Raw genomic sequence first — 14,373 nt, forward strand, 5'->3', positions numbered from 1 at the left:
CAGCCAAAAGATCCGCAACGTCAAACGGCTAACACCTCTGTATGTATTTTTAGGGCCAAAATGCCAAAATCCGTCATTGTCGCAACTGAAATCGTGGCCCGGCAACGACAACGACAACGGCAACGGGCACGCCGATGAGCTGGTCATGCAACTATAGAGTCAGTGCGGGCCGATCATCCCGAACAGGTATTAATACTGGCAGTCATACTTTTTTGGATGCCCAGCGTCCGCTTCGTGCTTCGTGGTGACAGACAAGACAGGCGGCAAGCGGTCATGGCGATTTAGATGCCGTTCGCTGATTGCTCAGTACCTTTGTATGAATACATACATAGATATATTTCTATACTTATATCTACGTATATAAAAACAGTTGGCATCGACTGCTAATGGTAAACCTATGGGCAGGCATTCAATTATACATATTAACATATACTTAATTATTGTCTATCAATATTTCTTGCTGATTTCAAACTAGTCAACAAAAATAAATAAACAATAAATTAAAATGGCTACAAATGAAGACGTTCAATACGCCTAAATCTCGAAGGCCGATTGAAAGAAAAACTCAAGGAAATGATGTTTCAATGTGAGGAATGGATTAAAGATATTCAACCCGGGGGGTATACGCTGCCAGAAATTCCTTTTATGTCTACAGTTAGCGGTCGTCGCTTGCGAAACGGCCTTCAAAACCGGAAATACTTTTGGGCTGATGCTGAACTGGCAGCATCTGGAAAAGCCAAAGCGCCAGAACCACAAACTAATTAGGTAATATATGAAATATAAGTAGATAGAAAGAATAACATGAATTTATTTTTTTTTTTTTTTTTTATAGTTTTGAATAGTAAACTTAACTCGTATTTTGCATGTGCGAGCACAAAAATTTGCATAGGTATAAAAACAAAACACAGCATCAATAAAAATCTTGTTTAACTCTTTGCAATTACGACTGATGAAATTTTAAGGTTGGTTTTATAGCAAAAAACATAAAAGAAATACTTTAATGATTTCAAAAAAATACAAATAATAAATGATATTGTAAAATAATGGGGAATATAATGTTTATAATTATTTATTAAATACTAATATTTTAAAAATAATTTCAGCTCTGTAAAATATTCATATTAAAGCAAGTTTTAGATTTTTCATTTTATATTTCATGCCTAAAGTTATGCAACAGTTTTTGCAATGCAAATAATTTGTAGCATACTTCTATGGGCAAATGAGACTACTCTCTTGAACGACTAAGAGTGCACCACTGTTCAACCAATATTTGTGCCCTACTCATCATCTCTGTTCGCCTGGTACTTTACCAAAATTTTCGTTTAAATTTAGCTGCCAGCTCAAATGTCAAATGGCTGCTAGCAGCTAGATTACAATTTCAAGTCTCTTCAAATTGAAATTTAAATCAAATGAAATCAAAATCAATCAGAAACAGAAGTTTAATCAAATTCAAAAACTTCACGGAAAGTTTGCCAACACCGTTTGCCGCTCGCAGTGTTGGCAATGCTGCAAATGGGGCAGCCAAAAAGTGGGCGAGGCGCGGGGGCGGCTAGTAATTGCTCCAAGGAAAAATCGATACGGAGACAGCTGTTCGTGTACAACAAGTGCAACGCAACGCAGGAGCCGCAAAAAGAAATTCAACCAGAAAGAAATAAGGAAAACAAATATAATTGAAAAAGGAAAAAACTGAATCAATCATATAAACAAACGAAAAGCAGTCAATTAAAATAGCAACAACAAGTGGGAAAACGAACGAGCGCATTTTTTATATGAATTTTCCGTGACATATGGTCGAAGGGCGACAATAGAGAAATATATATCAATATAATCTTATATATTCCGAATATATATATATATATATATATATATAAATCAAGGAATTTATCTGCACGACAATGCCTAGCTCGAGGCGTGCCATTTTGGGACACATCATGTCCGGCATATGCACGAAGATGAACCGCACCAAGCCTGTGCCAGCGGACGTGATGGAGACGCCACTGAAGCGCTGCCTGACCACCTTCGATATTGCACTATTGGGTATATCTGTTGGATATATGTAGACATAGATATAGGTAGATAATTTATACTCCATATTCAATCTAGGCATTGGCCACATGGTGGGCGCTGGCATCTACGTGCTGACTGGCACCGTGGCCAAGGAAATGGCCGGACCTGGCATCATCTTGTCCTTTGTGCTCGCCGGATTTGTTTCGATGCTGGCGGCGCTTTGCTATGCCGAGTTCGGCACGCGCGTGCCGAAGGCTGGATCGGCTTATGTCTACACCTATATATCGATCGGTGAGTTCTGGGCCTTTGTCATCGGCTGGAATATTCTGCTGGAGCACATGCTGGGCGCCGCCTCGGTGGCGCGCGCCTGGAGCGGCTATGTGGACTCCATGCTGGGCGGCTGGATTGCCAATACGACCATGTCGCTGATGGGCGGGCTGCATGAGCCGGGGCTGGCTCAGTATCCGGACGTGCTGGCCTTTCTCGTCTGCGTTGTCTATGCGGCGGCCCTGGGCAGCGGCGTCAAGGCGACGGCCGTCTTCAACAGCGTGCTGACCCTGGTCAACATTGGGGTCATGCTGGTGGTCATTGGCGTGGGCTTCTGGTATGCCGATGCCAACAACTGGTCCGAGGCGCAGGGCGGCTTTCTGCCCTATGGCTTTGGGGGCGTAATTGCCGGAGCTGCCACCTGCTTTTATGCGTTCGTTGGCTTCGACTCGATAGCCACGTCCGGGGAGGAGGCCAAGAATCCAGCCGTCTCCATACCCATCGCCACGGTGCTGTCCCTTTGCGTCGTCACGGTGGGCTATATTCTGGTGAGTGCGGCTCTCACGCTCATGATACCCATCAGCGAGATCAATCCGGCCGCCTCGCTGCCGGAGGCCTTTGGCCAGCTGCATCTGCCGTGGGCGAAGTACATCATCTCCATTGGGGCACTCTGCGGCATGACGACCACATTGCTGGGCTCGCTCTATGCGCTGCCGCGTTGCATGTACGCAATGGCCTCGGACGGGCTGCTCTTCAGCTGCTTCGGGCGGATCAGCCAGAGCACACAGGTGCCGCTGCTGAATCTGATTGTCTCCGGCCTGCTGAGTGCTGCTCTGGCCTTGGTCTTCGACCTAGCCAAGCTGGTGGAGTTCATGTCCATTGGCACGCTGCTCGCCTACACCATTGTCTCGGCCAGTGTCATCATTTTGCGCTATCGCCCGCTCACCCACGTGGGCACGCCCAATCCCGTCTATGCGCCAGACACGCCGGACGAGGAGAACGATGAGGATGCCGATTCGCAGTCGAGCATCGATACAGCATCCCCGACAAGCGATCTGATTGAGGGCGCTCTGGCTGGCCGTCTGAAGCCGCAATTTCGCTGGCTGGAGCCACTGCTGGGCCGCTTCGCACCTGGGTCGGTGGTCTCGGTGGCTGTGCTGCTCTTCATTGTGCTCAGCTTTGCCATCTGCCTGGAGCTGAAGGTGTCGTGGGCGCAGCTCTACTCCGGCACCTGGTGGGCTCTGCTCGTCTACGGTTTCATCATCTTTGCGGCCAGCGCCTGTGTCGCCGTCATGGCCGTGCACAATCAGAACACGCGCGGATTGAACTTCAAGGTGCCGCTGGTGCCCTTCGTGCCGGCCCTGGGCATCTTTAGCAATATTATGCTGATGGTCCATCTGGATGCGTTGACCTGGGTGCGCTTCTTTGTCTGGGTCACCATAGGCATGGTCGTCTACTTCCTGTACGGCATTCGGCACAGCAAGGAGGGCGAAGCCTGTTCCACGTACTCCATTCTAATGACCTCGTCGGAGGCAGGCAAACTCAACTGGGGATCCTTCAAGGCTTCCAAGAATGTGGCCAAGCATACGGTGCTCGAACGTTTCCTGGGTCGTCGAAAAGTGGACGATAAGAAGCCCATTGTTGACGAGGAATGCGACGATAATGCAGAGAGTCCAAATTAAATCAATCGATGAGAACACGTTTATATATATGTATGTATCTATATTTGATCTGTTATTCAATTTACATCAATCGAAAATTATATACTTACATATATAAAGCTTGTTGAACAAATATGTCAGACGAACACAAACTAATGTAACTCTATATATAAATAAATGTATATGTTATTCCTGTATATGTGGCCAGCCCTGCCTGTAACAATTGTTAATACAGTACCTTCCCATCCAATGTTATGTACCACGCCCACTTCAGAAATCTTTATACCTACATATATACTCTCTATTATATCCATTATACGTGTACATGAATATATATATATATATATATACAAAAAATAATAACAATAATTGCAACATATTAAAGATGATATATTAAAGTATATTTGAATCGTTTGATAAATGTATAAATATATCTACCAATTAAATATTTATGTAAACATCAATCTTTTAAAGAGAGTTTATTTGGTTTGGTACAGTTTGGGCTTGGTTATGAGTCTGAAAAAGGACCTATAGTCGAAAAATTCATCAAAAGAACGGATAGCCGGCAAATAGCTTTTGATTTCTAGAGGACTCTTAGTTCCATTAGCTACAGACCTCAGGGTTAGAGTTGTAAGACCTTAAGAACTGCAAACTTTGATCAACATTTTAGATTATTTATACGCTTCTTCCAACAAAAGCTCTAGCCCCAAAAGTATGCCTTATAATGTTTCGATCACATCAGTCGAAAACTTATAAAAATATCTGGCAAATCAATGAGTAATGCAAGTAGAATTTCTATAGAGCGTAATTACTCTTCCGGATTAAACATATGGCGAAATATTTATGAAGCTTCAAATGCTAAGGAAAAAGTGAATATATACTACATATATATTAATGAAATATGCTTATAAATATTCAGGAAAACATGAAGTACTCTAGGTTCTTAAACGTTATGATTTTTGAAATTTTGTATTTAAATTGAATTAAATTCCTTTTTATTGCAAACAATTATATTATTTTTCAAAATATATTTCAATATTAAAATGGATTCATTTTATATATATCAATTTATCAGTATATTAAACATATGGTGAAATTTGCAAAATTAAATACAGATTAAATTTAGGAAAATTGTAATACAATTACAATAATGGGTATTTTAATTTATTTTAAAATTAATCAATATTTACTCAAAATTTATTTTATTTTCAATATTAAAATTATAAAATCAATTTTTCAATTATCATCACGTAAGTCTGCTCAATGTAGTAAAAAAAATATATAAAATCATTTAGAAATCATTTAGTTCGTGCATTTCGTGCGAGATTGAAAATTCGTGAAATGGAATGTCGCAGCGCTGATTCCATTATCTATTGAAATAAGCTGACAAAGCAAGGTGTGAGGAGAGAGGGAGAGCGCGAAAGTATCGTCATAACATAAACAAGTTCACGTTCCGATGACGCAGCCATGTGACGCATACAATACATGCAAACTTCACACGCATTCAAACACACGTTCACACACATATACCAAGCACTGTGTTTGTGTGCATATCGCACACGAGACCAAGGCCTGTGTGCGAAGAGCGAGAGCAAAAGCATTTCATACGAGAGCTTACGAGCTTGGCAACAACAAAAATCTGAAGCTAGAATATGAGCGAGTAATGAATAAAAAAACGGGTTTCGAACGCATGACTTTTGATGGAGCGGCAGAGAAACAGTGAGCCAACAAATCAGTTTGGCGCTATTTCGCAAGCGCAACAGCCAGCGCATGTGTCCGTTGGCACTGAGCTTAACGTATTTGTATTTTGAATTTAAATTCAAAATTAACGCTCGCAGCGTGCGTACTCACAGACACAAATACATATGCACACACACAAAAATGGGTATGTGTACTCATGTGAGCGTGCTACAGCTTCTACAGCATGTGAGAGATATTAAGTGAATTATGTTTCGTATAGCTGCGGTGTTTCGCGATTTGAATATTGGCCGTTGTAATTCAGGCAAAGCGAAAATGATTTTAATAGAGAAACAGATTTGTATTTGTAGTTTACTCTTTAGAGGTCTTCCGGCTATGCGCTGTGATGTGATGATGGCCCCTAAACGCAGTATTCATGTCTACGCGCCTGTACCAATGCCATTGACAAGTTTTGCTCTGCCAGATTCGTGTATTGAAGCAGCACAAGGTGATAGTTGAGGATGCCGGCTGTTCACAAAAAACAAAAAAAAAAAAAAACGCAACGTTATGGGGCAGAGGAACCAAAGACGATGTGATGCGATGAATCCTAAGTGTACAAACAATAAGTGTGCGAGGTGGGATTCAATTGTTCTATGTTTAATACTAACTATCAATATGTATAAATTAATCATTTTTATTGCAAAGCTTTGTAAAAGACAATATGAGACTTATCTCAAGCTAAAAAATAATGCTAGTCCTCCTATAAATTAGTTTTGCTTCACATTCAGTACAGTATAATCAAAGACTAGCACTTTTCAAACACACCTCGCACCCAGATCGACAGATGAATGCACACATGCACAAATGCATACATCTGTTTTTTCGGTTGCACGATGGTATGTAGGTATGTATACTTGGAAATCACCTTGCAACAGCTGCAACATCCTCGGACGTACAGCCATCCCTCACAATTTAGGGGTTGCTGCTGCAGACGCGGAGTTCGGAAAATGGAAATCTACCTGTAGTTGTAGTTGTCTTTACCTGCATACACACATACAGATGTATGCATACATGCATCTGCATTGCATACATGTGTATGTGCATTTGTATGTTTCTGATCTGCTCTGTGCTCTGGCATAATTCCCCGTGTGTAGGCCAATGATCTTTATTTTTTGGAGTCGCAGCTGCTCAACGAAATCATAAACTGCGACGCGCACATCGAATAATTATTGCAGGCATTTGTACACACATACATACAGATATGCATACATGTATGTATATCTACATACATACAAAATATATACATACATATGTATGTATATCAATAGTTATAAATACACATCGATAGTTAATTATTCATAGGTTGATTAATTTGAAGCATCTTTAGTGAAAGTGCATTGTGGAATGCAAATGAAAGGTGTGCTGATTTACTACGTACATACATAAAAACATACATACATATGCACATACCGCATGCGATTGCTCTAGCTGCTACAGTCACCGTCTTTCGGTATTCACTGTATAAGTATGTATGTATATATATTTATTGTATGTATGCGTGCACATTCATAGCATATAGGGGTAGTTTTCAAGCATTGAAAACCCATAAAACGCTGGCATATGGCATCTGAAATCAACGTTTCATTCTCAATAGAATATTTCCGTGTACATTTAATTATAAACGCAAGCGTACAGGCATGTAAAGTGAAGGCAAACGCTTGTATTTCAACGTTCCACGCAGTTGTATTCGAAAATAACGTCGCACTAGCGCCAACTTTCTCACACATACCAATGCAAGTATTGAAAACGAAGCCCTGGTATGTTTCAATTCCAGTTGTCACTCGTGTATATGTGTCCATTTCACTGTTGAAGGTTGCTCATCGAGAGTCGATGTACAGTTGACTTCAAGCAAGAGCATAAATCTAGAAGACAGCTTGACGTCACAGACTTAAATTTATGTGGAAAATCGCCGAAGCAATCAGAATGTTATAGGTATTATTTATTATTATAGACCGCACTAATATTTTTCAATTAATAAGTACAAAATAATTTATTTTTACTATTTGAGCTAGATCATACATCAACGGAAGTACACAATACAGATGAGTTACATTGTATAGATCTATAATTTTGAGTTCAATTTATATAGACAGAATACATTAAAATATATATATGTACATTAATTTTTTTTTAAATAATTAAGAGTTCAAATTCCATAAAATATATACGTTTATTTCAGGCACAGATAAGAACGCTGTTTGTTGTATGAGTGTGTGACGTCACGTTGTTTTGTTTTGTTATCTCTCTCTAAAGCGTATAACCTCTTGCAGCGTAGCTATGCGAAGCATACATAAGCGAAACGAAAATGAGGATTGCAACCATTTGTATTTCAGAGAGCAGAGCAGACATACGGGCGCGCTTCGTTTCATTTCGCGTATGCGAGTGAGTGAATTTTTGTATCGTTCGATTTGTTTTAAAATCGACAAACAGCCGACTACAAAAACTTACGCGAAATTATATTCGTTTATTAAAAATATTTCGCAAGCAATGTGCCGTATTGCATCAACCAAGTGAAATTAAAGTCAGCACAAAAAATAATAAAAATAAATAAATAAAATTACTCACACTTACACGCGCGCACACACACACAACAGAGAAACGAATGAACACAGAAAAGGCAATGAAAATGCCAATCGTGAGCTAAAGTCAAATAGCAGTTAGTAAAGTGAATAAATAGCAAGAACTGTGATAATTGTAAAGCTGGCAAGCAGTGCATAAACAACATTTGGAACCCCAACAAGAGCAACAAACAACAAAATGGTTAGCAGCAGCAACAATACGAATGGTGTGGATGGCAACAAAATAGTTAACGGTCTCCTAACGGCACTTGCGACCACTCCTGAGAGCAGTAGCAGCAGCAGTGGCAGCAGCAGCAACAACAACAACAACATCAACATGGACGCCTCGTCGGCTTCGAGTGCAGCTGTGACGCCCGCATTGACTGTGTTTACATCAGCCACGTCCAGTCCTTCCGCCATGTCCACGCCCACAAAGGAAGCGCAGATGCTGCGCACAATTAGGGAGAAGATTCTCCGAACGCCCGGCGGCGTATGTGAGCTGCATGCTTTGAGTTTTGCCGAGCAGACCAACATCAATGGCGGCAGCATTAGCGCGTTTGGAGCAGGCGTGGAACAGCCTGTGAGAGTGATCAAGAACCGCTATGTGATTAGCGCCCAGCCTAATCACATCTCGGCCGCAGCAGCAGCCAAAACACCCGCCTCCTATCGCCATCTGATCGACCTGACCTCATCGAACCTGCAGTGCATGGACGTCTACAATGGCAGGCAGTATCCCTGTAAGATTATCAACGAGCCGCTGGACAAGGTGCAACGCGCCTATTTTCAGCTGGAGCAGGACGACGAGCTCTGCCGCAGCACCATCTATGGCCATAAGCTGATTCGCGGTGCCCACGATCTGGTGCCGCTCTCCAAGAATCGCACCTACATCATCAACGCACCCGCCCAGCATGTCTATGAGAACCTCCACACGTACATCCGCCATGAGAAGCGTCTGTGCGAACAGGAGGCACGCGCCATATTTCATCAGATCTGCCAGACGGTGCAGGTGTGCCATCGCAACGGGATCATTCTGCGCGATCTCAAACTGAAGCGCTTCTACTTCATTGACGAAGCGAGGTTAGTATCAAATATGTAAACAACCACAATCGCCACGAACTAGTAACCTGTTGATCCTCGCTCCTCTCTATCTGCATAAACTATCGATATTTCAATATTGACAGTCATCGCTATTATTTGTATTGTTTCACAAATATTTCAAGGCGAACAAAGCAAAGTTTAAAGTTGATCGAGTGAATTAATAACAATAATTATTATTTTATATTATTATTATTATAATTTATTTCTAAGCTTTGCTTATTAATGATGGATATATATTTAATTCTAAGCTTGCCATAAATTTCCTTTTTGTTTGTCTTGCTTTGCTCGCTTTCTTTTACCCACTTTTGCTGTTAGAACTAGTTTTATTGCGTTTCTAAATCTGGCAACACTATAATTTTCATTTGGATTTCGCTGTGCGACACTACTGTATTGAGTTCACATATGAACATACAAGATTAGTTCAAATTCTAGCAGACTGATGTATTTACATACATAAATACATACACATGTATGTATGTATGTACATGTGATTTGATGGCTTTCGTAATCGATTGGTAGTGACCCTACCCCGGACACCCGCATGTGAACTGACACTACTCCACTACCAGCAACAACATCGGCAACACCAACACTCACACACACACATTCACACCTCGCACACATTTGCTCGCTGTACTGGTTGCATATCTTTATTTTGCAATTCGATAAAAACTCGTTATGAGCAACAGTTGTTGTTTTTTTGTGTGTTGGTGTTATTGGTGCCACAATTGTTGCTCTTGTTATTGGCCGACGTTGACGTTGTGGCTGTTGTGTTCGGTGTCGGCCAGTTGTGGGTAACATTGAACATTTAAGAAGTGTTGCAATAAAAAAAAAAAAGCAACAGCGAATAGATCAACCAACAGCGACACAATATGCCTGTATATGTATGTATAGCTGTGTGAGTATTTAGCTTTGGGAAATTACTGTACCTGATGAAATACATCGCTGTGAATAGAATATTGCGTTCTTTTATGTAAACGTTTTGGCGTGCTCAATATTTTGGTCAACAGTGTACGTGTACACAAAATACTGATAATACAGCAGCAACACAAGCACATGAAACTGCGTATAGACATACATACTTACATGCATATACACGCATACATACATATATCTGGAGCGTACAAAATGCTCACAGCGAGGTTCCTACTCTGTACTCATTTAATCGTAAATGTGTATGTGTGTGTTTTAAGTGTGAGTGCTTATACGTGAGTACAGTACACGTCGAAATGTTAGGCTCACCTTCAAAATTTGTACTGTGCGCTTGCAAAATAATTCATTTTTTTTTGTATTTCGTTTTTTTGTACTTACGAAGTGCACACGTCATTTGCCTGACGTGTACAGATGTATGTATATATATATGTGATATATATATACACGTACGTATGTATAAATTCTTAATCTTGACTCGTGGCGAGCAAAATAACTTTTCTTTTTTCGTACCTATTCGTCTCTGCTGTACCTGTTGATTGTGAGAGGCATATACGTAAATCTGATTCTCTCAGTCTCTATGTTGACTATATATTTATATACACATATTTGTGTATATGCCTGTATATAGTTCTTACAAATGAAGCAATACTTGTTGAATGTTTTTGAACTTTTTCTTGTTTTGTTTGTATTGTTTTCACGTTTCCATTGCCAATGCAATTAGCAAATTTATTGCATTGACGTTTTCCGCTTTTCATGTTGCCAACTTGCTTTTTTACAAACGTATTTATTTTGTTCACAATGTAATCTTTATCAGATTCATCAAGTATTTTATAAATTCATTTGCTTGTTTCTATAGCAAATACATATGTATATACTATCGCAATCTTTCATCTATCATATACAATTTTATTATCTTAATTGCGTTTAGGTAATTTCATTAGATTGCAAAGATTCCTTAGACCTTTTATTATTATTGTTTACTTTTTATTGAGATAATAGCTGAATAGATGTGTTTACCTAGTAAATAAATTATTAAGCCAAATAAACTGATTCCTGTACACTCAAAGACTTGAGTCAATTTCAATTATCTCGAAAAACAATTGAGACATATATATACAGTACAAAGTATACACAATTGTGGAATGCAGAATAACAAAATATGGTATTTAAATGGTACTTATATGATCAATACTCGATTTTCAGACATCGATGAGCAGACTTATATTAAATATTCAATATTTACACATACCCAATCTAAATCACATGCATCTATACATACTCACACACACACATACGCACCCATTCGACTTTAAGGTCAATTTGTGCTACGGCCCTGACTCTGATCTTCTGTATGTATGTTCATGCATTATTATTTTCTGTTCGCGTATAGATATTTAAATAGCATTTAAATTAGCAGCACGTATTAACATCGACTTCCTCCACACTCAGCGCACCTCTCCTCTCCAGTCTAATTGATGGTGCGAGTATCTTTTTGGAAAATACAATTTGTTAATATCAACGCGAGCGCGAGAGGGAGAGCGAACCATCGTGTTCGCTCTTCAAATGAATAGGCTGCGCAATGCTCGCCTCCCTCTTCTGTAAGCAAACAAGGTCGCTTGTTGTAACAGCTAGACTACCCGTTGCTCTCTCTCTCTCAAGCTCTCTCTTTGAATCACTCTCGTGCATGGATCGTAGTTTGTATTGTAATTTTGTTTGATGGCAAAAGGCTCGCTCAATTTTAATTTTGGTTGCTCATTTTTGCTCAGGGTCAGCTCGAGGTTTTTTAGCTCGTGTGTGTGCTCGCGTGTGTGTGTATGTTTGTTTGTTTGTTTCATGGCACAATCGAAAAAATAATATTGTTGAGCTTTTGGCGCTCACTTAATTATCTTAGCTTTTAACTTTTTTTTTCCAATGTTTATTATCTGTTGTCATTGTTGTTTCAACTTTAAAGCCGTAGGTGGAGTTGCCACAGCCACTGCAGTGTCACTTAAAAATAGGCCCAAGTTGAGCGAGCGCTCTCTTTGTTTCTCTGTTTCTCTTCAGTTTTTTTTTTTTGCATGAAAATGTAGGCCAATGTCAACATGGTGTCACCGCTCTTGGGTGTTTGGGGTCGCCAGCTTTGTTAGAGATGGGTGCACGCTTTGGCTTTGTGGTTATATCAATTACATACGCTCACAGCAAGTTCGCTTCACTAGGGCTGGCAACGCCATCAACGCTAATGCCAACGCCAACGCAATGCCAATCGATTCGTGTGTCTCTCTCCCTCTCTGTGTCTGTCTTTTGTAATGCGATAGTAAATGGCAACACCATCAATTTTGAAAATTATGCAACTCTGCATTTAACTGCGATTGCAAGCGCAGAGCGCAATAAATAAAATGGAATTAGCATTAATTTGGAATGTATTTATTTTTTTGTATGATTACAGAACGAAACTGCAGTACGAATCGCTGGAGGGCTCCATGATACTGGATGGTGAGGATGATACGCTTAGCGACAAGATCGGCTGTCCACTGTACACGGCACCGGAACTGCTGTGTCCACAGCCCACGTACCAGGGCAAGCCGGCGGACATGTGGTCATTGGGTGTCATACTCTACACAATGCTCGTTGGCCAGTATCCCTTCTACGAGAAGGCCAACTGCAATCTGATAACGGTAATCAGGCATGGCAATGTCCAAATACCAATGTCGTTATCCAAGTCGGTTCGCTGGTTAATGCTCTCGCTACTGCGCAAGAATTACACTGAGCGCATGACGGCAACTCACATTTTTCTAACGCCCTGGCTGCGAGAGCAGAAGCCGTTCCATTTGTACCTGCCCGTCAATGTGCAAATTGCCGACGATTGGGATGTCGAAGAGGATCAGGATGGTCATGAAAGCATGGAGGTGGGCGACATGAGTGAAATCTGCCCACTGGTTGGTGAGAAGCCGGAAGATGAGTTTGACGACGACATCGGTGTGGAGCCGCTAGACTATACCCACACTACTCTGCAAATGGCCCAAACAAGCAGCTCCAGCTCCAGCACTCTAAGCAGTTCAACTGAAACCGATGCAGATGCTGACGAGGATATGGGCTGACCTATGCTTGACACGGAGACACACAAGAAGCCACTGGAAGCTCGCTCTCTCGTATACGCTGGCGCGTGATCTTGATTGGATTCAAGACTCAATTCTGTGGACCTCTCTCTGCATGAGGCGCATTGATTACCTGCGCTCTACGAAGATAGCCAGGGCTAAGGCGGCCGCGCTCTTCACGTCAACATCCTTCGCGAAGGTGTGATGCTCACCTTTGACACTCGCACTCAAAAAGACTTTGTAGCCTCGCTCACCTTACACGTACACAAAAACACACACACAAAATTAGTAACTACATAAAAACTCTCACTGCCTTCCAAAACAGTAACGAAGTAACGTTAGACCGTTCTCTACTTGAAGGATCCTTTTAATTGCTTCATATGTAAGAATCCAAATTCGTATGCGAATCGTCCTCGTAACTATTGCAACTGCAACTGATTCTTCCTAATAGAAACTTATGTACAATACATAAATTAATATTTTGCTGTAAATTGTTGGAACTTATCAATTTGATGGAAAGCATTATTTTCAATGTTTACAATGGCAATGAAAGCAAATTGTTATTTATTATATAAATCTATGTATACATTTTTTTTTTAATTTTTGCGCATATTATGATGAATGATAGAAAGAAAAAAAAGTGAAAAATTATGAAACGAATAAAAACTTTGATCTCACTTTGAAAAAAAAAAAAAACAAAAACTTTTTTGGTGTTATTTTAATTTAAATAGTTTTTAAACATTTTTAGATGTATTTCTATATGCAGAATGTATTTTTGCTATAAAGCTTCTAGATGTTTGGGCTCTGAATATTTCGACTATTGCCTTAATATTACAGAAAAAAGTAATATTTTGATATATGTAAAAATATATCAAGTTAATTAAAGTCAATTTTGATTGTCATTATATGGTTAAAGTTAAATTAGTTAGTTTACTTATATATTTTACTAGTCATTGTCTATTTAGTTGATTGCCCAAGTATAATTGTGTGGGAATATCGAATGTTTCAGCACGTGGGAAATGCTAATCTGTTGATAAG

The 14,373-nt window shown here is 40.2% G+C and overlaps 2 protein-coding genes across 2 annotated transcripts; both read left to right on the top strand.

Moving 5' to 3' along the window:
* The first annotated feature begins 1,565 nt into the window (after positions 1-1,565).
* LOC6582709 (cationic amino acid transporter 4) lies at positions 1,566-4,281 on the top strand. Its single transcript, XM_002008365.4, has 2 exons — positions 1,566-2,037; positions 2,104-4,281. The coding sequence occupies exons 1-2, from the start codon at positions 1,896-1,898 to the stop codon at positions 3,954-3,956; spliced, it is 1,995 nt and encodes a 664-aa protein (XP_002008401.1). The 5' UTR covers positions 1,566-1,895; the 3' UTR covers positions 3,957-4,281.
* Positions 4,282-7,973: 3,692 nt separating this feature from the next.
* LOC6582710 (tribbles) lies at positions 7,974-13,797 on the top strand. The gene is made up of 2 exons (XM_002008366.4): positions 7,974-9,307; positions 12,687-13,797. The coding sequence occupies exons 1-2, from the start codon at positions 8,430-8,432 to the stop codon at positions 13,336-13,338; spliced, it is 1,530 nt and encodes a 509-aa protein (XP_002008402.2). The 5' UTR covers positions 7,974-8,429; the 3' UTR covers positions 13,339-13,797.
* Positions 13,798-14,373: the final 576 nt, after the last annotated feature.

This window comes from Drosophila mojavensis, unplaced genomic scaffold (genome assembly GCF_018153725.1).
Source record: "Drosophila mojavensis isolate 15081-1352.22 unplaced genomic scaffold, ASM1815372v1 contig_74, whole genome shotgun sequence".
Taxonomy (NCBI): Eukaryota; Metazoa; Arthropoda; class Insecta; order Diptera; family Drosophilidae; genus Drosophila; species Drosophila mojavensis.

Bases quoted from the DNA above. Each gene is read 5' to 3' on its own strand.
- LOC6582709 (XM_002008365.4), top strand. From the start codon at position 1,896: ATGCCTAGCTCGAGGCGTGCCATTTTGGGACACATCATGTCCGGCATA. The intron at 2,038-2,103 runs GTATATCTGTTG...TATTCAATCTAG, and splicing joins CTTCGATATTGCACTATTGG to GCATTGGCCACATGGTGGGC.
- LOC6582710 (XM_002008366.4), top strand. From the start codon at position 8,430: ATGGTTAGCAGCAGCAACAATACGAATGGTGTGGATGGCAACAAAATA. The intron at 9,308-12,686 runs GTTAGTATCAAA...GTATGATTACAG, and splicing joins TACTTCATTGACGAAGCGAG to AACGAAACTGCAGTACGAAT.